The sequence below is a fragment of the Artibeus jamaicensis genome, unplaced genomic scaffold (genome assembly GCF_021234435.1).
Source record: "Artibeus jamaicensis isolate MK-2021 breed Jamaican fruit bat unplaced genomic scaffold, CSHL_Jam_final scaffold_537, whole genome shotgun sequence".
NCBI lineage: Eukaryota > Metazoa > Chordata > Mammalia > Chiroptera > Phyllostomidae > Artibeus > Artibeus jamaicensis.
The window spans coordinates 22764186-22791064 of record NW_026522047.1 but is presented as its reverse complement, the minus strand read 5'-3'; the positions used below and the strand labels follow the sequence as shown (position 1 = coordinate 22791064).

Sequence of the window (26879 nt, the reverse complement as noted above, 5' to 3'; positions counted from 1 at the left end):
CTCAGCAGTTCATTCAAAGCCTAAAACGTAATCAAACCAATCCCAAAGTTCCTGTTACTTGGGGCCCACTGCTGGTGCCAAGTACTGTATCAGTCAGGTGCAGTCAGGAAAACCAGATGTTACTGCGCAAGCATTGGAAGGCTGGGTAAGGGAAAGGGGAGTCTTGGGGTAACCCAGGAAAAATGCTGGAAAACAAGAAGAAGAGGCCAAGATGATCAGAACCTCAGAAGAAAATAAGAGAGGGAGCCTTGCAGAGCCTGGTCCTGGGAGTACCAAAGACACTGGAGGCAGTTGCTGCAGCGGGGTGAAGTGGCATCACAGCAAATGGGAGGAGGAAGTCCTATCTCCTCTCCTTCTGACTCTCAGCCTCCCTGCAAGGTCCCTTGGGTGCCAACACTCTATTCCCCCTTACCTGTTAAATCCTATTCATTGTTAGGGTCTCAGCTTATACCAAAGGGAACCTGTACTTCCACAGTCATTCTTATCAGGTGGAATCATGATTGCCTGCTTACCACCTGTATGCAGTGCTGTGCTGTAAGCACTGTGAGGGCAGAGAAGTTGTCTTCTTGCTGTCAGTTATATTCTTAGTACCTAGTATATTCACTGTACCTTGCCACTTACCATCACCTTCTCTATGTTTATTGAGTGAAATAATTAATGAACAAATTTTGTGCCTGTGATAAGTCTTCCCTGACCCACTTCCTCAGTGATTTAGTATATTCTATCACGGTGTTTATAACTCATTGGTTTAATTGTCTTCCCCATTAGAGGGTAACTCTGAGGGTCAAGATAATTACTTATTATTCAGTGGTGCCTTTCCAGTGCCTAGCACTGGGGAGATGTGCATGACATAAAGGAACACATTAATGAATGTGTGCACGCATGAATTAAACTTCCAGATAACTGGAGCTCAATGCAGTCATGTGCTGTCGCCTGTGTATGAGCAGAAACTGAAGCCATTGGGTTGGGAGGAAGGGAGAATGAAATCCTTTTATCTCCTCCTTTCCTCTCTTTTTCTCCCCCTCCATCCCTTCCTCTCTCCCTTTGTTCCTTCCTTTCTGTCTTTTTTAACATCATTCAACAATACCTGAAGGTAAGGACTAAAATTGACAAGTAGATTTTGTAACCAGAAGGTCATCGGTGACTTTAGAAAGAGTAGCTAGGTATGGCAGTGGTTTCAAGCTAGCTGCGGAGAATGAACAGAATTTTTAAAAGACACTTGGCTGTAAAGGAAAAAATTCTTGAGTCTTACAGCTGTAGAATATAATTTTAGGGAAGAAATTAATGAGAAAGATTAGAACTGATAGGAAAACTCCAAAGAAGGTATTTGAAGAATTACTTGACCATGAAGACAGAAAGCAGAACATAGAGTTGAGCATAGATGCAGGAAGTTGAGGGGATTTTTCTCCCAGTGCCTCCATTTTATCTGGGAAGTAGGAGGGAAGGGATCTGTGAGTGTGAGCCAGGAGGTGTTTGAGACACAAATGGGAGAGAGGTGACCAGGAAGATTTGGAAAGATGGCCAGGGGACAAGGACTTTCAGTGGCCTCTGTCTACGCTGTTGTGAAATTTCCTCCAGCTCTAGTTATCTGCTGGATGTTCAAGGAGGGCAGAGAGGTGGCTGGAGTGATCCTTGGTCGGAGCTTTGCTGGTCCCCTTTTGCCAAAAGCCACGGGGCTGAGGAAATCAGCAAGAATTCATGGGGTGGGCCTGGGCAGGAAAAGAACTGTGGAGGGAGGTTACCCCACCAGAGTGGGAGAAATGAAGGCATCATAAGCTGTAGGTCTTGAGGTGAAGAGCAGATGTACGTGTGTGCACACCAGTGTCTGCTCACACTCACATTCTTCACTGGGTGTGGTCATAAGTACACCACACAGTGGGCTCAGGTCCAGCTTTCCAAATTGCTTAGTAAGGTAATGGACTTTGACTAAATAATCTCTATTTTATTTTATTCTCTTAGTTTTCAAGTTCGGTGATGCTCTCTTTGTTTGGTGGATTATAAGGGTGTGGAGGAAGAAGTAAGGGACTAAGTTCCAAAAAAGCCACAGTAAAATACTTTAAATTTATGTCACAGTAAAGGGTGTGAAGCCTGGAGTGTGAAAATGTATGCATGCAAACTGTTGTTATAAAGAAAGACCTTATTTATCTTTAATAACACACCAGGAGGGTGGGCAGTGAGTGGTTATTTTACAGAGAGAAGCTATATCAAATAATAAGAATAATAAAATCCGGAAGTTTTTTAAAAGTCAGGGAAATCCTGGTTATAGTGGCAAAAACACATCAGAGAACAACGGAAACAATGGAAGGAGGGAAAACACAAAGATTTGAGTTTATGTTGAAATATTTAAAGATATTTTCTAGGTTTGACCACTGAGGGGAATTAAAGGTGATAATATTTAGTATATAATATTGTGTGTGACATATAACAAGTAAGTACATTGATTTTAAAACTGAAAGTTCCAAAAATTAAAAGGTGCTTTTCTCCACATCAGCTCCATGTAGGCAGAATTGTGCCTGTTTGAGCTCCTTGGCAGATCAGCTCGTCACCTAATTTTGCTGGCCAAATATTCAAGGAACAAGTGAAGTAGACGTAAAATGCCATCGTTCCCATTTTCAAAATGTGGGAAGAGACAGACAGGAGTAACAGCCTGGAATTTTTAGGAATTCTGTCTTGCCTAGAGGAGAGATTATGCGGTCATTATGAGATGAAAGTAATCACCGTGCTATTAAAATATCATTAATGTAATACTATGACCCATGCTTAGTGATAGAATGAAATATTGTGGTAACCTCTGGCCATATAATATCAAATATGCTGATCCTATCTTATTAGACTTTTAAAAATGTCATTCAAATGCCTGCAGATTATCTCATTTATCTTTTGTCTTTCATGGGACATAGTAAGAAGACATGTATGTTTATTTTTATATAAAACTGCATGATATTCCACTTCTTTCAGCACTCATTCCTATATTATATTCGCTAGATCATAGTGAAATTTACTTTTTAAGACTGTCAAGATGAAGATGTGAATTTTTTTGTTGTTGTTGAGAACAAAGAACAATATTTCATCTTTTATTAAAATATAAAGTCATATAATCTAAGTACTAAATCTATGCCGAGATTCTTGTCAGTTAAGAAAAAAACATAGAAAAGTGATTGAAAGGAACTTGTGTAAAGTGCAACTAAATTACAACGACACAGAATAAACCTGTTCAAGTTAATGGGATGAAAGGTCTCCAAACCCCTTGGGGAAATGGCCTGATTCTGTTGTCAGGGGAGAAATGAAACCACAAAAAAATGTGGGAAGAACTATTTTCAAAGTATGTGGTAATGCAGCATTTCTCACTCCAGAAGGAGGCTGAATATTAAGTAAAAAACAAAACAAAAAAAAATATGCAGAGAAGCAACTCGCAGAGCTCGCCATCTGCACTGGGAAAAGAACGGAGCATCGTAACTGAGCCCAAGCTTGGAAACGGGTCAATTCATGGAAACTGCCCTTTGCCCTGTAGCTTACGGTTATGTCATGAAGCTGCAATCAGGGGTGTTGGAAAGAGTAATTAGGAATATGTTGGAGAGTTGCACACTCATAAGAAATTTTTTATGGGAGGGAAAAAATCTTAAGCATTCACTGTGGGGAAGTCTCCTAAGACTTTTGAAAAGCAAGCATTTTGGCTCATGAGGCTTTTATTTAGCAAGAGCAGCCAAGAGAGTTGTTTTGTTTTGTTTTTTAACTTTAATTTGAAGGTTGTTTAAGCATCTTGCCTTTTTCATCTATCGCCTAATATGTTCATAGGAAAAAGAATAGGAGAACAGAATGGATTCTGAAGGGATAATTGCTAAAATTTTTCTTTATGTTTTCTTTAAGGAATCAATTCCAAGCTTCAGTTTGAAATCATGCCAGGTGCATCATTTGGGTTGTTTGAGATAAATCCTGACACCGGAGAGGTGGTGACAACCACCACACTTGACAGAGAACTTCAGGAAGTCTTCACCCTCCAAGGTAAGGGATCCCTGTTCTCTGCTGAACAAACAAACAGACAAACAAGCCCAGGCAGTAGGAAGTGTTACGGATCAGTAGGGCGTCTTTAAATAAAACATTATTGACCCAGTGCCACCGGGTTAGCTTAGCCTGGTGCTGTTGAGTGAGGGCAGTGCATTTCAGGTATGAATTAACAGCCCCAATCTGTGCCATTTTTCATTCCGTGTCAGTGCTTGTACGAGACGGGGGTGTTCCTTCACTGTCTGGCACCACAACCATTCTCTGTACCGTGGAAGATGAAAATGATCATGTCCCGAAGATTATTGTCCCCACCCATGACATTGAGGTTTTGGAAAACCAAGAGCCAGGGGTTGTCTACACTGTTTTGGCCTTTGACATGGATACCGGCAACAATGGAGCTATCAAGTATCATTTGATTGGTAAGTGTTTTCTTTATTAAAATTCCCCCCATGACACTGACCGAGCTGACGCACTGTATGGTGATTGTTCTGTATTTGGAGTTTATTGCAGTGTTGGCAAAACACGCACCCAGTTAGAACTGATTGGTGCCCTGGGTTCCCTCTCTGTCTCCTTCCTACCGCCGTCCAGAACCACTGCTCTCAACAACTCCTGTGCATTTTCCTATAGGACAATGCATTTCATTGCCCTAAATTACTTAACATTCGTGGATGTACAGGTGGAACAGATAGCCTTTTTTGTGTGTGTTTCTCTCTTATAATCACTTATTTTCATTATTTTGAGCAATTCACTTTATCCAAGTCTTTCTAGAAGGACCTAGAAGACATGAGTGGGCAAACAATTCCCAGATCTGAACAGCAGTGTGACACTTCAGATCTGCCACCATCCCCCAAAGGTCAAGGTCTTTAGGAACTTCTTCCCTAAAGGATAATTTTGTGATATGGCTCCCTTTAGATCAGAGGCATGAGGATTTCTGACAGAATAACTTCCACATCAGCACAGTCAGCTTGAGAGTGCCATATCTTACTCATCTAACAAAAGAGTGATTGAAGAACCTGATTTTCTGTATCCATCAGAGAGTACACAGAATGAAGGGCGCTAAGGAGAGAGCAGTGCTTCGGGACTGCTTCTGATGAAGAGAAGCTGTTTTAAGGTCTTGTAAATATAGTTTTAGGACTGGCTTCCGGAAGCTGTCACTTTCTGCTTGCTATAAATTCTATAATCAATCTATGCTCTGTGTACCGCCCATTTTACTCCAAAAGGAAAACAGTTTTATTGCCTTTTCCCCTGATTATAAAATGATATATCATTGCTGTAAAATGTATAAATATATAATATATATATAAGTTGTGTATATATATAATTTATAAAAAACCAAAGTAATAACAAAAAATCTTATGCCTTGCAGGGATAACTCACTTGGTATTCTGAAAAACACTTTTCCATGAACTTCGGTGAATTTTTATATATAGACAGACACCATTTTTATATATATCAGAAAATTTATGTGCACTAGTTTGTTGCCTCATTTTTAAATGAATATACTGTCTAAATCTTTCATGTCAGTGAATATATATTTTTAAATCTGTCTCTTATGCATATGCATAAAATCATTTATTTCACTCATTCCTTTTGGTAGTCATTTAGATATTGAACAGTCTTACTGTAATAAAAATTCTGTGTTGAACAATACTTATATTATTTCCTTATGATAAAGGTATATCATACTGCCATTCCAAAGAATAATACTCCCTCCAAGTAACCTATATCAATAAGTCCAATTCTTACTTCTTCCTTCCTATTCCAGTAGAATATTTTCCTCTTTTGTTTTCTAAAACTTCTCAAACTATCTGTGGTTTATATTTTTTAAATTTCCAATCTGTTGTAACTGATACTTTTTATAAAATACAGTAAGTATGAGTGGAAAATATTCTAAGTGGAAAGACTAAGTGGAAAAGAATCAAAAGCATGCAAAATGCAAACCCCAGTTTTTAAGAACTATTATTATATTATGCAGACATAAAAGTATTCTCTTGAGTTGCTATGAAATTTTCTAAATGCTCACTCCCCATTTCTGCACTCAGCTTGTCGAGGGCCAGTCACAAACGATGTCCAGACTGCACCTCTCTTCTCCCATGGCACCAGGGATGTTCCCCGTCTATGTTCATGCCCCTCCCTTTCCTGCATGACCAATGTCTCCCCTGCTACTGGCTTTTCCCATCACTTTTTACCAGCCTTTCCCATCTTGAAAAACACCCTTCCTCAGAAGTATCCCTTCATTCACTATCTCTTTCCTTCACACTCAAGCTTCTTAAAATCATCTGCACTCTGGATTCTTAAGGATGTACATCCAGAAACTTCTTGGAAAGCGTCATGTAACCCTGAGAGCACTCAGACCTCACGAGAACTGGTCTAAACACCCTAGTCTTTTGCCTAAGCCCATCATGAATTCTTCCTGCCTTACTCCTTTTTCCTCCTTCATATTTTTTTTAATGTGGCCACTTCCTGTCTGCACCTATGGTTTCAGAATCTCCCGTATTCTAATCAGGCTGGATGCTGCTGCCCAGGACTTTTTCTAAAACAGAAATGTGATTCATGACACTTTCCTGTCTGTAGCTCCTCAGGGACTCCCCGTGGATTTTAAGACAAAACATAAACTGGTTCAGCAGTGTACAGAGAGCACTTCATATGTGACCCTCTGCTTACCTCCGAAATCCACTGCAAACTCTCTTCCCACCCCCAGCACTCAAATACCCAGGGGGCCCTGTGTTAACTAAAACATTCAGAGCCATTGACTTCTCCAGTTCCAGGGACCTCACACATGCTCTTCCCTCCTCCTCTTGCTTTTCCTTCTCTCTGAAACATGTGGCCTTTCTCCCCTCCATGACTCAGTTTTGACATCACTCTTTCTAATAAGCACATCCTGCCCATCCTAACACAGGACTGTGTGCCCTTCCCCTGGGCATCCCCATGCCCCGTATGTAGGATTTGCACACTGTACTTAAATGTCCAGGCACTGACCCCCATTTCCTCCTAACTCTCAACTCTTGGAGCCTGGGATCACATCCTGCTCTCCTCATATTCCAGCATGCAGCACATACCTGGTATATGGCAGGAGTTCCTTAAATGTTTGCTGAGTGGATGCGTGTTTATCACCCACAAATGCCACAGAAATGTAGTTTGTCTCATCATCCCTTTGTGTGGTACAAGTTAACCATGTCTTATGAAGAAGTACAAGTTCAAGTTCCTTCTCCTCAGTCCCCAGCACTACCTATGACTGTCATGTTCTCTGAATGCCAGTCTACTTCCTACTGACTCTGGCAGACTTGGGTATATTTCCACACTATCGGAAACAGTGAGCCTCATCAAAGAATATGGCCAGCAAGTTATTGAACCACATTTTTTTCAGACTAATGTTCAGGGTGACTTTCAAATGTCTTTGACAACTTTTTGTCCTGTGTTCAGTTTTAATTTTTATTCCACTTAGTACCGTGGATAATAATGCAAGACAGATGTTTTTGAAGGATGCAGAGACAAAACACTTTCTTTGCTTATGTTATGGAAGAAATAGACAAGTGTTTCACTATCTCTAACGGAAGTGTTTCATGATTCATGCACAAAATGCATGGAAATGTAGAACAGTGCTTATTACTGTCATATAAGTGCCATATAATCAGTAGTGAGTCATTTTGGGGAGAATTACTGCTATCAATCTGTTACTTCATGATTGATATATAAAAATAGACATTTCATCCTACTTCTTATCTCTGCCTACTATTGTTTTATTTTATATAAGATATACATTTTAATCCTCTCAAAAGGAAAACATATGAATATAAGTGTTATAGGTGCACATGCATGAAAATTATACTTCTATATATCAGTCAAAACAGATGTCCTAATTATTGATTGAATTAAGATAGATACTGAATTATAGTATTTTGTCCATCCCTGATAATGGAAGCTTCATGAGGGCAGGGGCTTTATCAGTCATGCACATTGTTACAGCCTCAGTATTTCAAAAGCACTAGGATGAAGTAATCAGGAAATAAATATTTGTCCACTGAATCAATGAATATATGTGTGTATATGACTAGCTAAGGGCAGCTACTTTTCTAATTCGAGTGAATTTTGAATCTGTTTTCTTTGATAGATGGAAATACTGATGGGTACTTTGCCATTAATGAAACATCAGGAGAACTCTCAACCACTCGTGCTTTGGACCGGGAGCAAGTCAGCAATTTTGCCCTTGCCATCCTGTGCTCCGACCTGGGGGATCCACCGAGGAGCTCTATAGTGCAGCTGCAACTCAGAGTCTTGGATGACAATGACCACAGCCCTTCCTTTCCCACACTTCATTACCAGTCCTCCGTGAGAGAAGATGCTGAAGTGGGCACTGTGGTTCTTGTGCTCACCGCCGTGGACAAGGATGAAGGCCTGAATGGGCAAACTGTGTACTCTCTGACAGATGAGGCTTCTGGTGCCTTCACCATTGACCCTGTGGCAGGCACTCTGAGAACGGGCTATACCCTCGACCGAGAAGCCAGATCTCAATATACATTCAAGGCTGTGGCCAGAGACTGTAGCATCCAGGGCTCCAGAAGCACCACAGTAGTTATAAAAGTATATGTTACTGATGTTAATGACAATGATCCAGTTTGGGAACAAAACCCCTTTGACGTTTTTCTTTCCCCTCAGTTACCTATAAACCAGACGACTGCCATTCTGAGAGCCAGTGACCCAGACGTGGGGCCCAATGGAACTGTCATTTTTAGTTTTGCAGAGACCCAGTCCATGTTTTCTATTAACAAATATACAGGAGAGATTCAGCTTCAGCAAAACCCGTCTTCAGGATATTTTCCGATGTGGCTGCAGCTTAAAGTTATGGACCAAGGGGTCCCGGCTAGGACAACTGCGGGTCTCTTGGTCGTTCACATGGAAGGAGCGGATGTAAAGGTGTCCTTCAGCCACCACCTGTATAAAGGGCTTGTGACTGAAAATTGTGAGGCAGGTGAGTGTCCCTTTGAGGGTTTGTTTTTTTTTTTTAGTATTTTGCAGTTACTTTGGCAAAATGCTTAAAACTAAAGATTGATTATACAATAAGAATGTTATTATAAATTCATTTATAGTTTTTAATGTAGCCAATACTTGATATGCTAATTTTCATCCAAAGTATATCAGAAAAATATACTCAAATACAGTAAAACACACATTTGATCATTTTTCTTCATAGCACTAATTGTTTTTCAATAATTTCCACACAATTTATGGGAAACATTAAAAAACCTACTAAACAGATTAATTTAAAGTATCCTTCTATATACATACAAAAAAACCTATGTAGATAGTTTTAAATTTAAAAAATTTCAATTTAGGTAATTATGTCCAATGAGAGAACAGAGAATTGAATCTTCTAATTCTTCTAACCCACCAGAGGGCACACAAAGGGACTCAAGGTTTTGGGGGAGGGTTTGGTTGCTGAAGGTCTGATGCATGTCAAGTGCTTGCTCCTGCCAATTTTTTGGTTTTGTTTGTCATTTTATCATGATTCTGTTTCATGTGATACCTTCATAAACCACTGTTTAGAAGGCAGCCTGCATTTTTCTGAAATTAATTTTTTCATATTATAGTAAAAATGCATTTTGCACATTATATAATGCTTCCTATATGGAAAGAGAACATTCAATTTAAGGTTGAATATTCAGTTAGGGTTGTTCTCAATTGCAGATCATTCTACCCTCTTTTGAATTAAGTGTTACTCAGAAGTTCTGTTATGGATTCCAAACATAATTAAGAGTAAATTGCAGTTATCCTCATTAAATGAAATATTTGTGGCTTCAAAAATAAGCCAGAAATTTCCAATCTATATATATTCTTATGTGTAATGAGACTTCCACATAAGAGTTAAATGTTTTAAAAATGTGAGATTCTTCTTGGAGCTATATTTCTATTCCTCTTAAGGGACATAAATACCAACCTCATAGCAAAGCCTGATGGGAAGTAAAGTTAACATGTTCTCAATAATATAGCACAAGATATATTAATCAATCTTGAAATTAATCTGATAAAATTATACAATAAAATCCACCCTTCATCTGCAGTGCGGATAATACACATTTCTCCCTAAACATCTTTGACACATGGTCTTTCAGTCTCTACTTGAATATTTCAGTAATTGAGAATCTAGGGCAGTGGTTTTTGAACTTGAGTATAGAGCCGGTGATCTATGACTTTCCTCTCCCACTGCAGATTCTACTTCCTAGTTCTTGCAGGTTCTGCTGAAGTCTGAGGTCCAGACCCCATTGTTTTTAACAAGCTCTGCAGGTGATTTGTTGCATGTCAAAGTTAGAAAGCCCCTTTATTTGGAAAGCCATTTACATATTGAACCCAGATCTGCCTCCTTTTTGTCCATCCATAAGTCTTCTGGAGCACTCCACTGCTATACACAATCACTGTTCAGGTATTTTATTTTCTTCTTCAACACATTTTTTAGAGAATTAAGTGTCAGGTAATTTTTCATTGGGATATATCAGTGAGCTAAAATATAATGCTGCTCATTCTTGTGAGACTTACATTCTAGCAGTTATAGGAAGACAATATCAATCAACATAATAAATAACAAGTATAGTATACATTGGATGATGGTAAGAGGCATTGAATAAAGGAAAAGCAGAGCAAGGTTAGAAGAAGAAGGGAGTGCTGAAGGGGCAACAAATTACAGATAATATCAGACATCATTTAGCAAGTGACATTTGGGCAAAGACTTGAAGAGATGAGGTAGCCATCCCTATATTTGGGGCAGAGCATTTTAGAAAAGAAGAAAAGCTAGTGGGATTCTTCTTGGTTTGTTCAGAGAACAGCAGAGAGGACTGCGTGACTGAGGGGGAGAATAGTGGGAAATAGCAGGACTAAGAGGTCCTCTTAGAGGACTGGAAGACTTCGGATTTTTCTTGCAACAATTTTCTCTTGTCTAGTTCATTCATGTGTCCTTCACATAGTGGGTTTCCAACCACTGCTAGTGAACATTCACACCCAGTATAAATCTTGAGAGCAATAGACATTAAATATGTTATTCCTCAAAAGAATTGGCATGGAAGCCATCATTGTCACTACAATTTTTTACATTAGTGAATGAAATTTCTAAATATACCTAAGGCATTTCCTAATTGTTAAGCTATCCTTTCTCAATTCTCCCAGGACCAATTTGCAAAATGAAACCTAAATAAAAGGCAATGTAAGCCCTGGCTGGTGTAGCTCAGTGGATTGAGCGCGGGCCTGCAAACCAGACAATCGAGGTTCGATTCCCAGTCAGGGCACATGCCAGGGTTGCAGGCAGGTTCCCTGCAGGCCAGTTCCCAGCAGGGGACGCACGAAAGGCAACCATACATTGATGTTTCTCTCCCTCTCTCCTTCCCTTCCCCTCTAAAGATAAATAAATAAAATCTTAAAAAAAAAAAAGGCAATGTATAAGGTACCCCAAAGAAGTTGTTTTGATATGAAATTAAGTTATGGATTAGTAAGCATGATAATATTTCTGGTCAAATTCAGAAATGAGTTAATAATAACACCAATAAAAACTGCTGTGGAAGGGGAAATTTTCCTTTTGCAGTGTGCCTTCATTTGTGTCACAGGCTCACTCTGTGGCTAGCAAGAAATGACCCCGATTTTAGCCTGTTTCCCATCATTCCGGCAGCGTCTCATCAAATCTGTACACCTTCCATCTGCTCCCAAGCATCACAGTTGGGGTTAATCAGTATGGGTAAGAGTAACCTGAGATAAAAAGTTAGGGCAGAGGACGATGAAGACCAAATTACATTCTTATCTCTGAAGCTTGGCCTCCTGTTTAAGATTCCACCAGAAAAGCTAATGAATAAATGAATGGGAAGCCTTCACCCTGCCATTCTCATCACTGTGTTTTCTTTGACCTCGGACCCGAGTTGCCCTTGTTAGACCTCTCATATTTGTAATTATTGGATAAATTTGTTTTCAATAGAACTTAACACTCTCTTTATTAAACCTTATGTATGAGGAAGTGTAGAAATACTCCTGGCAGTAATACAAGCATATGGTGTCCATAAATATTCAAGTAGGTATACATTTTGGGACATCTAAAGCAGTAGGTTGAGACCTCACTTTGAAGACTAACTATGACATGTGTGAAGGATGTGAAGTCCAAGTTGAGAGGTAAACCAAAGGCATCAGCATATAGCAGGGAGAAAAAGGGAGAAGGAAAGGATGCCACTGAGGAAGGCTGTTGAATCTGATGATACAACTAACTACACCTAGATCCTAGGACCCTGTGCAAAACAATGACAAAGTGCATAAAATATTGATTGACGTTTTCAAGCTGGCCAAAGCTTTGCCTGGAAATGAATTCATTACAGACCACAGATCATATCCTGGACACCAGAAGGTGATTTGTGTTTGTGTGTGTGTGTGTATTTGAATTCCAATGGATTTAAGAGTGTGAATCCATTGATCAGTATTAGAATGGCCTTGATATAAATTATTCAATGTGATTTCATAACTTTCAGAATGATTTCCCTCCCAAATATGCCTGCAATTCTAATTTTATCTTCAAGTGAAAAATATATGCCTCTAAGAAGCTTAAATTTTCTGGGGGTTACTCAAAATCCTATCAGTAGGCACCAGTTGACATCCTCAGTGAATTATAATTTTTGTATTATCCTAAATTTTCACCATCCTGAACTGGTTTTAACACTTAGATGTTATTTTAAGAAAATAAAAAGTCAAAACTAATTACTCTAATTTATTTATATTTGTTTAACAGTTTTTTCTTAGAAACCCCAGAAGTGTGAGTTTTTATTAACTTTTCATTCACCTGTTAACAAAATTAAACCATCAATTGCTTAAAACAATATATAGTTCAGTAAAGAGTTTCCATTTTGAAAGCAACCTTTCGGTAGATAAAACCCCTTTGAGAGCCAGTCATGAAATGTTCACTTAGTCATAGAAAGAGTCCTTTTGTGGGTACCAGCTGGGTATAAGAGAGGCTGGCCATACAATGGAGTGACAAGACAAGTTGAAGTCCGAGTGGTTCCCCACTCTTCCCTCTTCCCACTGCTCCTTTTCAGCCCAGGTGAGAGGGAATCCAACTGCTCTGAATCTTTCCGGAGTGAACAATAAACCACTTGGTTGTCCACAATGTTTCAATCCACTGAAACCGTTGAAATGGGCCTTCTAGAAGTCAGCTTTTATTCTGTTTTACTGCTAGTGTTTGGTTGTCCTGAAGATGATGAATCAGCAACCATAGTCCCTAGTGTAGATACTTCACAACTTCTTTGAATTACCATGAGGAGAAAATTGAAATGATGAATTGTATCAAAGTTAATACCCAGATTAAAAGCTAATACTCAAGCTTTAAGACTAAAGAGTTATAAAAGACTTGAAATAAAATTAAAACATGATGACCCTTGCAGGCATTCTAACTAGTAAAATATGTTTAATATTACATCATAAATAAATCAGATCTTAATATTTTGGAGGAAACCTTCCAACCCTTTGGCAATTGGTTCAGTAATTTCTGGCTCCTATGTTTGGAAAGGCTGGCCCATGTATGTAGAATATGGGAACTGTGACACAGGGGTGACCAACCTGTGGCCTGAGGGCCGCATGCAGCGCAGGGTGGCTATGAATGAGGCTCCACACAAAATCGTAAGTTTACTTAAAACATTATGAGATTTTTATGTGATTACACGTCGCAGTGTATTTAATGTGTGGCCCAAGACAAGTCTTCTTCTTCCAGTGTGGCCCGGAGGTGCCAAAAGGTTGGACACCCCTGCTTGAGTGTGACAGCAGTCAGGATAGTGGCTTTCTTGTTCACAGTGGAGACCGTAAACACTTCCCAGAAATGCTGTAAGGATTAAATGAGGTCATCCCAGTGTGGTAATCAGTGCTTTTCTTACTATTTTGTTGTCTTCCTTCTATTCTAAATCTTTAATTAACTGTTATTAACTTACCTAGGTACAAATCCTCACCAAAGCAACGCATTATCACTAAATAATTATACAGCAACAATAAACTACTTGCAGTTTTGAAAACCCCACGATTCCATTTTGTTCCATGTTGTCTCCAAACCAGATAAGAGTTATACTTTCCAAGGTACCAGAGTTGCCATAACTATGGAAGTGGTGTCTCTGTGTCATTCACAACTTGGGAACAGAATTTTTATGGTAATGAAAGAAGGAAGGAAACATTATCTGTTACTCCTACTTCATTACTTAATGCTGGTCTCGTATTTGGAATAAAATTCATTGGAATGAGTTCCATCTAACTAGCCATTTACAAGGACTCTAAGATAGCTCTGGAGGAGACAGAAGGAGAACAATAGGCTTTAGATAAGGTCAAGTTTTCTCAGGAGACAAGCACCTCACAAGGCAGTTTTTATCTTTGTGAATTAACCCCAGTCCCACAACCAGACTTCAGCCCTATTGGCTCAAGACCTCATTTTATTAACAAAACAGGGAGTTCTTTCCCCAGACCTGGGACTTACTACCAATATGAAAGAGACGTATAAAAATCAGAATTCAAGTGCTTTTATTCATATGAAAAAAATGACTGCCATGTAAATGACAGCAGCCATGTCAAGATGACCAGCTCTCTCTTCTTTAAGAAAAAAGATTTAAGAATCCAAACTGTAGTCAGAAAGTTGCTTGCTAATTCAGACAGTTCCAGCAGGCTGTGATTCATGTATTAAATGTCATTGACCTATGTTATGTTACTCTTTCCTCAGAAAGGGCTGACACCGTGCTACCTAGTGCGATTTTGTGATTTTGCCACAGCCCTCTGGACTTGCATGGTTCATCAATTTCCTTCTAATTCACGCATTTTTTTCTTCTGTAAGTGTCTTAACACCATAGTTAAGGCTTCTTCCCTGGGAGTGATTGTTTCTTTATGGTAATTTTACATAACTTTTTTCTGAACCATTATGTTTTCCTTGTACTATAATAAGAGTAATATATTTTTAAAGACTTAATTTTTCTAGAGAAGTTCAGGTTCACAGCAAAGTTGAGAGAAAGATACAGGGATTTCCTATACATCCCCTATTATCAACTCCCTGCACGAGAGTGGTGCATCTGTCACAGTTGATGAACCTACACTGACACGTCACCATCACCCAAAGTCCATCATTTACATTAGGTCTCACCCTTGGTTTTGGACAAATGTATCATCCCATGGACCCATCACTGTGGTATCACACAGAGTAGTTTCACTGCCCTAAAAATCCTCCATGCTCTGCCTGCTCATCCTTCTACCACCTCTGCTCCAAACCCTGGAAACCACTGATCTTTTTGTACTGTCTCCATAGTTGTACCTTTTCTAGCCTGTCAGATAGTGGAGTTCATACTGTATGCAGTTTTTTTTCAGATGGGCTTCTTTCACTTCATAATACGTATTTAAAATTTCTCTGTGTCTTTTCACGGCTTGATAGCACTGAATAATGTTTCGCTGTCTGGTTATAGCACAGTTTATTTATCCATTCCTCTCCTGAAGGACATCTTGGCTACTTCTAAGTCTGGGCAATTATGAATAGAGCTACTATAAAAAATCACTACTATGAAACATATTCATGTACAAGTTTTTGTGTAGACGTAAGTTTTCAACTCCTCTGGGTAGATTCCAAAGAGAGTGATTGCTGGCTCTTATGGTAGGAGGACGTTTAGTTTTCTGCAGAAACTGCCAAACTGTCTTTCAAAGTGGCTGTACCATTTACCATTCCTATAGCAGTGGAGGACATTTCTTCTTATGCCACATCCTTGTCAGAATTTGTGTTGTCGATGTTCTGGATGTTGGCTATTCCCGTAAGTGTCCGCTCAGTAATATTTCATTGTTATTTTAACTTACATTTCCTTGATGACATATGACATGGAGGATCTTTTCATATGCTTATTAGCCTTCTGTATATCTTCTTTGATGAGGTGTCCTTTCAGGTCTTCACCCATTCTAAAATTAGTGTTTTCTTGTTGAATTTTAAGAGTTCTTTTTTATATTTTAGATAATAGTCCTTTATCTTTTTCAACTATTCTCTCACAGTCTGTGGCTTATCTTCTCATCCTCTTGACATTGTCTTTCTCAGAGCAAAAGTTTTAAATTTTAATGAAATACACCTTATTGATTATTTTCGTCATGGATTGTGCCTTTCACATCATACCTAAAAAATCATCACCAAACCCAAGGTTATCCAGGTTTTCTCCTATGTTACCATAGAGCAGTTTTGTAGTATGTTGTTTTGTAGTTAGACCCAGGATCCATTTTGAGTTAATTTTTATGAAGGGTGTAAAGCCAGTATCTAGATGATTCTTTTTTTTTTGGTTGTGAATACTTAGTTTTTCGAGCACTGTTTGTTGAAAAGACCATCTTTGCCTCATTGTATTGCCTTTGCTCTTTTGTCAAAGACCAGCTGACTCTTTCTGTGGGTCTGTTTCTGGGCTTTCTGTTTGGTTCCACTGGTCTATTTGTCTGTTGTTTTCCCAACAGCCCAGTCTTGGTCCCTGTAGCTGTACAGTAAGTCTGGAAGTTGTATAATGTCAGCCCTCCAACTTTGTTCTCCTCCTTAGGGTTGGTGTTTTCTAACTATATTTCCACCCGTTTCTCTGTTGTCTGTGGATAAAGCCTTCCATCTATTCTGCAAAGGCATCCACTTGTTTTGTGTAGCATCAGGATAATTACATCAAAAAGGTAAAGAAGAAATGTTGTGTCTTTGACAAACAAAATAGGTATTCCTACTACAAAAAAAAAGATCGTTCATAAGGAAGTCTGCCACATGGAAAGGAAGGAAAACCCATCTCTTCTAGTTGCTGGGGAGGGTGGGTAGGACAAGGGAGAAAAGGTACAGGAAACAAGTAGTCAGCAGGCACATACTATCCCCTCCCTCTCCTGAAGCTGTAATCCTGGAGGCAGCCACTGAGATGGACTGAGTGAAAAGCTAACAGCAGAAGCCTTGCAACTCTAGGAGGACATGGCTTCTCACGCTATTAGAAAACAAGTGACAGCAGAGTGAAATGGGCAAAGGTTTAGCACAAGTCAGTGCCCCATCCCAGGCTGGCTCTCACAAGGCCTACGAGACTTCCCTTGGTCCCAACATTCCCATTGCGGACACAGATGAACACAGAGTACAGGCCAGCCAGCCTGCCAGGGAGACCACTGTTGTAATGGATGAGACGAGCCCATCCCAAATCTATGCAGTGGACAGCCTGAATACAGGGTTGCAGGACCCTGCAGAGGCTCTGCAGTCTCACAAGCAGCTGCAGTAGGGCCAGGTGCACAGGGCAGAGTTCTGAGCCTGAACATGTTGACATGACTGAGCAGACTCCCTTCCTAGAGAGGACTCTAAGAGCCAGGGAACAGCACACAAAGATCCCCTCTCATCACTGCAAGTCCCCAGCCCACCCACCCACTCATGTCATCTTACAGAGGAGCAGCACAAGAGGGAGGAAATCTCGAAGACAGAACATGTTCTCTAAAAGCACTAAAGCATCTAACAATGCGGTTTAAGGGGGAGAGACTGGGGTGACCTTAAATAGTATGTTTAAGATGGTCGGTTTTTTGACTGTTGTTTATCAGGGTGGATAGAGTTCATAAGAAATATTAGATCAATCATGAAAAAATTTTAAAATTCTTTGCATATCTTAAATTGTTCTGTATAAAACTGTAACTCTGCTTCCTTCAGTTTTAACTCTTAAAGATACTCATATCTCTGTTCTTGAGATGCCCCTCATTTTTCTATCCTTCCCTATCATATTTCCTATTAATGTTGACTATATACTCAATACTGCACACTCAGTATTCAATTTTTGAAAGGTATAGGAAACAAGTGGTCTGTCTTGTAAAAGGCCTTGAACAGCTATTTCATCTCTTCCCTAACAAAACAGTTATGATGAATTAAATGAGCACTTACTAATCTCTAAGGCATTTTGCCAACATCATTATCTACAGTTGTAAATGTAAGAGGTGGAGATGACCGTGCAGCCAGACAAAGCTGGGAGAAGCTCCCTGCTGTGGATGGCAGAGGCAGAAAAAGCTAGCTCCTCCTAGGTGTCCACCAAACGTTTATTGAAATCATTTCACCATTTAACCATTGTACTTTGACAACAACAAAAGCAATATGCCCAAATGAGAATACAGCCGGGCACAAAAAACGGTGGGGCAGGTACTGAGTTCCAGGCAGGGGAAATGGCTCACACAGAGGGGCAGCGTTTACCATCCCGCACAGCAAGCCCTCTGGAGTAGGCAGACAGCAGTTCTCATGAGCCTTCCAGTGGCAAGTCGGAACAGAGAAACACTGATGGCCTTTGCATTAGCAAAAAGGAACCAAACACATTTAATTTTGTAGAAGATTACTGTGGAGACTGTGAAAGGTGGCTGAAGGGGAGCAAGATGAGTGCAGAGGGGCATGTGGTGATACATGTGATAAGTGACCAGGGCACTAATAACTCCCTGGCAGTGGGCCAAGTCAGGTAGAGTCAGTTGTTGTTGTTAATGTGGTGTCTATCAGGGATGAGTTCCAAGACTTTTTTCTATTCACCCATCTTGCCAATGTCACTCCCCATTTTTCTTCTTAAATGATTGAACTAAGTTTAGCACTTCAGCGGCTGGACATTTAAGAGAAAATAGATAATTTAAAATCACCCAAATATTTGAAAATCTGTTTCTCTTAAGTCTATCATCATTTTTTAAAAAATGTTTGCATCACTTTGAAATACCAAAAATAAAACCCTAGAATTTTTTACTCATGGACAACTCATAATAAAATGTTTTCATAATATTTTACCTAAATATTTCCATGTCTCTAATTTCTTTATCACAGAACATTAATATTTAGAGAATTCTGCTTTTTTAAATTAATTTTATTTAGTTATTTTTCAAGTACAGTTTTTCTGTCTATTTCTCCCTTTTTTAATTAATTTTATTTAGTTATTTTTCAGAGAATTCTGCTTTTTTAATAAAATTATTTTATTGTTGTTCAGTTATAGTTGTCTGTGGTTACCTTCCACTATTCCTCCCCACCCCAGCCATTTCCACCTCCCTCCCCTGCTTCTACCCACCCTTGGTTTTGTCCATGTGTCCTTTATAGTTCCTGAAAATCCTTCCCCGTTCCCCCATTATCCCTTCCCACCTCCCCTTGGTTACTGTCAGATTGTTAATTTCAATGTCTCAGGTTATATGTCTGCTTTTAAATGGATAGTTTACTGCTGCTATAGGCAGCATTATTTTTTAAAGTATGTTTTTTTGTGAAGAAGGAAAAAACCCCAAGAAAATGACATGAAGTGAAATTCTTAAAAGTCTGAAAGTATAAAAAATAAACTCTTCTTTATGTTTTACTTACATTATAGGAATTGAAGGTATAGTGTTGGTGTTACATTTTACCATTTCTACCTTGAAAGACCTAGAAGGGTTCAAGGCCCTTCACTTATTTTCTGTTTGTCGGCCTGCCTCAAATTTAAACTTTGGTAGACGAAGAAAGTATATAAATATTTGCAGCTCTTTGCTGACTTTAGCATCTATTTTGAAGTGTTTCTGTTGAATGAAACTGTTTTTGCACTACGATTTCACTGGTACTATGAACATTTTATGTGCAGTAAAACTAGGCTTGTTCCTTTCACGGAAGCGGCCATATGCAGTTCTTATTTGCAGTTCTCTTCCTCTACATGTGCGTGATCTCCACGTTTTCTTTCATAACTGGGCGTGTCATAAGCATTCTAACCGCCCCCCAAAAAAGGCCATCAGCAAGATTGTACATCTTGCCTGCGTAGCTGCTTTTCTTCTTTCTGCCATTCTTAAGAGTATATGACAAGCCACTTGAAATAAAATTTCCTGTGTTTAAAACACAAATTGAGTGAGGAAGCACAGCCCTGCAGCTGAACACTGAAGATAAAACATAGTGCCCTACTGTGAAGGAGCGCTCCTATCCGAAATGGGAGACATTTTGAGATTCACAATGTGTCTTCTGAAATGTAAGAAAATCAGGTTCAGATTATAATGGACGTGTGTGGTAATTGGATTCCACCATGATTGGTTAAAAGACTTTGTTACTAAATGATGTCATAACTGCCTTCAAAAGAGCAATGCTTTGGCCCTGGCTGGTGTAGCTTAGTGGATTGAGTGCGGGCCTGCGAACCAGACAATCTCGATTCAATTCCCAATCAAGGCACATGCCGGGGTTGCAGGCTGGTTCCCTGCAGGCCAGTTACCTGCAGGGGACCCATGAAAGGCAACCATACATTGATGTTTCTCTCCCTCTCTCCTTCCCTTCCCCTCTAAAGATAAATAAATAAATAAAAATAAAATCTTAAAAAAAAAAAGAGCAATGCTTTGGAAACCCAATAAGCAATGTATAAACTTTGTCACAGTTTATGTTAAGCATGATGTTTTTTAAAGAGAATAATTCTGTTTATGCCTTTTTCACCAAGCTTGCAGTTTTGCAATCTCACACCCTTGTTTCCTTTAGTATCTGTAACACTCACTGAGTGTTTCTTTGGGCATTAAGTATTGAAAAGGCTTCTGGGGAAAATATTGCCCACTCCAGCTTTTCCTTCCTTTCTTCTTTTTAATGAAACGCTTTGAGTATCTAGAAAAAAAAGACAGACCCCTTTGGCTTAGTTTAGGAATCATCGTTACCATGACCCTCAGCAGGAGGAGTTTTGAGCCTGTTCCCCGGGGCCTGCCCAGTAGGACTCCATGAAGATGCCCAGCGGCGGTCGTCAATAGGTGCTGTTTTTTAACTACTGCAATTCCCATGACCAGATGTGATATTATAGCACTGAGTGATTTAAAAAGATGCTGTTGGTTTAGAAGGGACCTGTAGGCAGAGGAACATCTTTCTAATCTCTCAGGCTAGAATACTTTACTGACCACCTGGCTCCCTTGCATCTTCTCTTTCCTCTCTAATACCTCCATTTCCCCACACTCACTAAACATTTACTGTGTACAAAGAAACAAACTTTTGATACACTGAACAGCATGCTTGATTCTCAAAGTATGCTAAACAAAAGGAGACAGCCACTGTTTATTTGCACAGCTAACCTAGAGTTACAGAGTGCAGATCAGGAATTACCTGAGGCCTAAGTGGAGAAAACTGGCTCTAAAAAAGCACGAGGGAACTTTTGGAGTGGTGGACATATTCTAACCTTGATCATGATGTGGTGACCCAGATGTGCAGGTAAACAGTTCAAATCTCATAGAACTGTTTACTTAAAATGTGTGTATGTTGTATATAAAGCTTAACTTAATAAAGTTTATTAAATTAAAAAATTTTAAAAACAGGACAGGTAGTCATAGGAGGGAGACAAATGGACAATGAGGTCAGGAAGCAAAGCAAAGGCCATTACAAATGAAGACACCTTGGGGCCCAGATGGATTCTCAGGGACCCTTCCCGGAAAGTGCCAGTTCTGATCACACCTGTCACCTACTTGCTATTTCTTTTTCCATGCGGGTAACCAGTCTGTTCCCTATAACCTGAAATGATTTTCTTCTTTCCTTGTAATTCCAACACCTAACTCAATTTCTATTTTTGTTTTCCTTCAAGTTCTCTCGACTACTCCTGCAGTAGTACATTAACAGTCCTTGAACGAACTGATATAATGCAATGAATAACTCAGTTACCTTCTACTTGAATTGCTTTTACCTGCAACCATACTGGAAACTGATTTAGGGAAGATTTCTAATATGTATACTTCTGTTACATCCTTTCCCATATTCCACTTACTGTTCAAGGAAATATGTCAAAATATGTCTTTACTCTCTCCCGTTCTTTTTGTTTCTGCTTCCACAATCATAGTTTACTGTCTCTTGGCTGGACTATTGCAGTGTTACCTTAATTGGTCTCCCTGCTCTATTCTTATACCACTTTGTTCTCTACATAGCATTCAGAATGGTATTTTTTAAAAGTAAATGCTGCCCCATCTATCTCCCCAGAAGTTAGCAGGGGATCAGCTTAATGAAGGGACTCAGCAAGTAATCAGTGAATGAATGAACCTGTGAAAATATAGTTGGCAAATAATAAACACCCAGTGTTTGCTCTTGTTTCCCCCTGAAATTTTCTTTTTGTAAAAAATCTTTTCCTACCTCATTTTTACAGGTGCTTCTATCGTGACTGTAAAAGCTTTTGCCCCCAACTCAATTCGAGATAGCATTAAATATGCAATTTTTAGTGGCAATGATGATGGAGTTTTTTCCCTGGGCCCCAACTCAGGTAAGTTTTCTCTATCCAGTGAAAGTTTTACATCTTGCTTCGTTAATGTTACGAGTAAGGAATACTCCTCCAAAGGAAATTAAACATTTGAAAGGCACGGATTGTTATAGGTAAATAATTTCAAAGGTAAACAAGAAAGTTTTTATGGTAACAGATGGGAAATTGTGGGAGATCAAGAACTATTTGTTTACATGTTCTTGCTAAGAATTCTATTCTTCACATTTCCAAATTAGATAGCTCCTATTCTACTTTTCTAATTTTTGAGATAAATTGGTTCCTACTTAAAATTCACCCATCTACTTGGGAGACCTGGAGCTTTAGTACAATGATCATTAATATTGACATTGAATTGAAAATAAGCACACATGTCTAGTCTTTTCATCATATCCCCCCAGTTCGCCACTGAATGTCAACAAGGCAATGAGAAAGGACAGCTGGAAAGGTTTCTATGCAGTGGTAAAGAAATTACTTCCAAATACAGCATGTATTAAATTTAGTTTTAACAAGACCATTATTGTGTTTTAAATGAATACCAATTGATTATTTGAAACATATTTTTTTGACTAACAACTATGTAGTAGATACGTATCTACAGCTTCATTGTCAACCCTCAGGAAGAATGTTTTTAATAATTTCTATATTACCATAGAACTGCCTTATTTAATCTGTACTGCATGCACATGAGAAGAATTGAGAGGGAGTAATTTCTAAAGCAAATGCCTCCTTGTCCAGAATAGTGGTATGACTTTTTAATCCACACAGCCTTTGGTCAGGAACTTTCTGAAGTGGCCTGATAGTAGTCTTCATCTCTTCATCTCCTCATTTGGTTAAAGGGTGGTACAGGAAGCCTGTTGGCAAGAAGGCCATTACAAGCATCACTAACCTTAAATGTCCAGCAGTCCAGGTACTGGAGGGTTCTGGGAAAACAGCTAAGATTAGAACTTGGAGGAAGAGAAAGAGCAGAGCTTGCATATTTTCCCAGGCTACCCAGATCTTTCTGCTCTCTCACTCCTGGCATGGCCCCCAGTTGGCCTTGTTTTTTTCCTAGAGTTATTTCATTAAAATGCAGTTAAAATATCCACAGAAAACTATTTTTTTTCAATTTAAGTAGTTATTTATTTATGTTGAAATTTATTTCAAAATTTTACTGTGCAATAGCTATAAGACGATACGTTAAGACATATCAAACTGTGTAATAGGCAATTGTAAAATAAAAACCTATCTATTTGTGCCCATCTTCAGAGATGAGACATTAGTACTAGAACCTTGAAACACCCTGGGCATCCCTCTCATATCTCTCTTCTTTCTCCCCAGAGGAAATCAGCAATCAGTCATCTGAATCTGGTCTTGATACTTGCCTTTATTTTTTCTTTATAATTTTCTCACTGTGTTTGAATCCTTAAACAGTATGTTGTTTAGTTTTACCTTGATTTAAACCACAGAACTGAATCATGCCTAGTGTGCTCCACTGTGACTTGATTCTTTTGCTCAACATTCCTACTCTGATTATAGTGCATAAACCCTGTTGTCCACATTGAAGAGAAATTGCAAAGACTGACACGTATCTGCTGCCAGGGTATAAACTAGAGCACAACCATTGTCATCAGTACTCCCTTCGTGCCCCTCTCTAATGACATCCTTCCTCTCTGCTGCTTCAGGCTGACCAGCGTCCTGCTTCAGCCGGAATCATTCCCTTGTGACTTACAGTAAATGCATTCCTACATCTAACACTTGAATTTTGCTTTTTTCTAAATTTTCTATAAATGGATTCATATTCTTGTATTCTATAGGATTAGAATCTTTAATTTAATGTTAGAGTCATTCATGTTAATGTGTAGTTGGGGTTGTTTCATTTTCACTTCTTTCTGATGTTCTACTGTAAGTCTGTATCACAACTTATTTATCCATTTTGCTGTTGATGGGCAGTGAGGTTTTCCTCTCTGGGGACATAATGACGAGTCCTGGTAGGAACACCTGGTGCACAGGTAAAGAGTTCTTTAGGCCCCAGAGTCTACTCTGGGCATAGGCCTTGGAGGATGAATTCTTCAGCTATGTAGATAGTACAAGATTGTTCTATGAAGTGATTTGTCCCACTTTACATTCCATCAGCATTAAGTGACAGGTGTCAAGCTTGTTCATGTCCTATTTTCTGTTGCCAACCTGGTGGGAGTGAGATGGTATCTCACTGTGCTTTTTATTTGCATTTCCCCTATTACTAATGAATTTGAGCAATTTTTTATAGTTTATTGAGCATTTCTTTTTTAAAATTTTAATTATTGTTTAAGTACAGTTTTCTATCTTTTACTCCCATCCCAGCCCACCCACCCAGCCCTCCCCCTCCCTCCCATTTCCACCCCCCCTAGTTTTTGTCCATGTGTCCTTTATACTTGTTCCTACAAATCCTTCCGCTTTTCCTCTGAAATTCCCTCCCCTCTCCCCTCTGTATTTCTGTTTTCTCCTTGGTGAACTTCATATTGATGTCTTTTGCCTAACTTTCTACTGGGTTGTTTGTGTCCTCTTTCTGAAGTGTATGGATTTTAAATATATTTTGTTAGTATTTTTACTTGTTTTTGATGCAAACATTTTTACTGTTTGTGACTTATCTTTCACTGTCTTCATGGCATGTTACAATTTTAATGAGTTGGAATTAATCAGTCTCTTTGTAAGTTGTTTAAGAAACTCTTCCTTTCCATGAACTCATAAAAATATTCTCACATTGTCTTTTTAAATGTTATAGCTTTCCTGTAACTAGGAAAAGGTGGTCTTCAATAAGCTTCATTAAAGCTTATTTATATCTTTAAGATATCTAGAGTTGAGTTAGGGACAATGTTTTTTTTCTTTCTCTCATTTTTTTTTCAATGAGATTGCCAATTGTTCCAAATGGCATTAACCCCCTCCTGCGATCTGCAGTTTCACCATTGTCATTGTCACAGATCAGGTCTCCATGACTTTTTTACTGGGCTATCACTCTTTTTCATTCATTTCTTGTGTATCCACACACTGACCCCATGCTCCATTGCATTGGCTTTATAACAAGTCTTCATATCAGGGACGCTGCCACCTCCCCCAATATTCACCCCATCTTCATATTTTCTTCACGAGTGTATTAGCTGTTATTGACACTTTGCTCTAATATAAAGGACTGATTTCACTTGTCACATTTTACACACACACCCAAGGGGATTTTTTCCTAAGGAAAGGAGGTTTATTCATAAATTTGGGGGTGATGTACAGCTGTCTGTATTTTCATGCATATAGCCCACATAGCCATGGCATGCACACTTGACTTCAGGTGAGTCCTCACCCAGATTAACCAAGAAAATGTCAAAATGAATCAGGTGACTGCAGCCCGGAACTGAAGTAACTCCATCATCAGGCCACATTGTCCTGTCAAACCTCAGAAAGCCCTGCACAGCTGTGTGTTGCAGATAATCATCATTTACTAAGTTTCCTTTTATAAATTTACCTTTCTCCTTTTTAATTGTGGTGAGAACATTGAACATGAGATCTGCCCACTCGCATTTTTAAGTGTGCGGTACAGTCTGGTTAATGTTGGGTGCAGCATTGTGCAGCTGGTCTCTGGAACTGACCCATCTCGCATAACTGAGAGTTTATGCCCATCAGATGACAGCGCCCCATTTCATGCTCCCCGGTCCCTGGAGCCACCTTGCTGCTCCCTGCCTCAGTGACCTTGCCGACTTTAGACGACTCACGGAAGTGGAACCATGCGATACTCATCTTCCCATGACTGGCTGATTTCACTCCACACAACATCCTCAGGTTCATTCATGCTGCCCCACATGACAGGACTTTCCTCTTTGTTAACACCGAATAATATGCTCTTGCAGGTGTACACCGCATTTTCGTTATCCTTCGTTCATCGGTGGACATTTAGGTTGTTGGGATTTTCCTTTAAATTATATTAATACAAATTTCAGTTTGGGGAAAACTTATATCTTTACAGTATTGTCTTTGAAACCAGGGATAATACAGAAAATCCCACCAATATTTTTCTTCAATATATATTTTTAAAAATATTTTATTTATTTATCTTTAGAGAGGAAGGGAAGGAGAGACGGAGAGAAACATCAATGTATGGTTGCCTTTTGTGCATCCCCTGCTGGGAACTGGCCTGCAGGGAACCTGCCTGCAACCCAGGCATGTGCCCTGACTGGGAATCGAACCGCAACTGTCTGGTTGGCAGGCCCGCGGTCAATCCACTGAGCTACACCAGCCAGGGCTTCTTCAATATATTTTAATGAAGTTTTGATCTTTTTCTGGAGCAGGCTTGCATATTTTTTGTTAGATTTAGCCTAAATACTTTATACTCTTGCTTGCTAAAGTAGATGGAAAAAATGCTTTTCCGAAAGTGCTGGTGTACATACTTGAAACTGGTTTCATGTTTTAATTTTGTGTCTTGTAAACGTATTACTTTAGATATGTTTCTGTATAGTCAATATATACAATCATTGTCTGAAAATGATTATTTTCTTCTGTGGTTGTTGGAAGTTACATAGCTATTTCTCGTGTTTTAATGGCTAGGCTAGCTATTGTAATATGTATAATTAAAGTCTAACATTAATCAATATCTTGCTCCCGAGTGATACAAGAAATTTAAAATTCTTTAGCTCCAAATAGCTCTTTTTTAATTCATAGGCTTTGTTGACCACTATTTTAGTCCTCTCAAATTAGGCATTAATAATATTT

General features: G+C 39.1%; 1 protein-coding gene across 1 annotated transcript in view; it reads left to right on the top strand.

Moving 5' to 3' along the window:
• DCHS2 (dachsous cadherin-related 2) overlaps positions 1-26879 on the top strand; it is a 176942-nt gene that overhangs the window by 127259 nt on the left and 22804 nt on the right. Inside the window, exons 11-14 of the mRNA XM_053658565.1 lie at positions 3868-4002; positions 4212-4421; positions 8114-8971; positions 22059-22172. Coding sequence (XP_053514540.1) covers positions 3868-4002; positions 4212-4421; positions 8114-8971; positions 22059-22172 — 1317 coding nt within the window. The remainder of the gene's footprint in view (positions 1-3867; positions 4003-4211; positions 4422-8113; positions 8972-22058; positions 22173-26879) is intronic.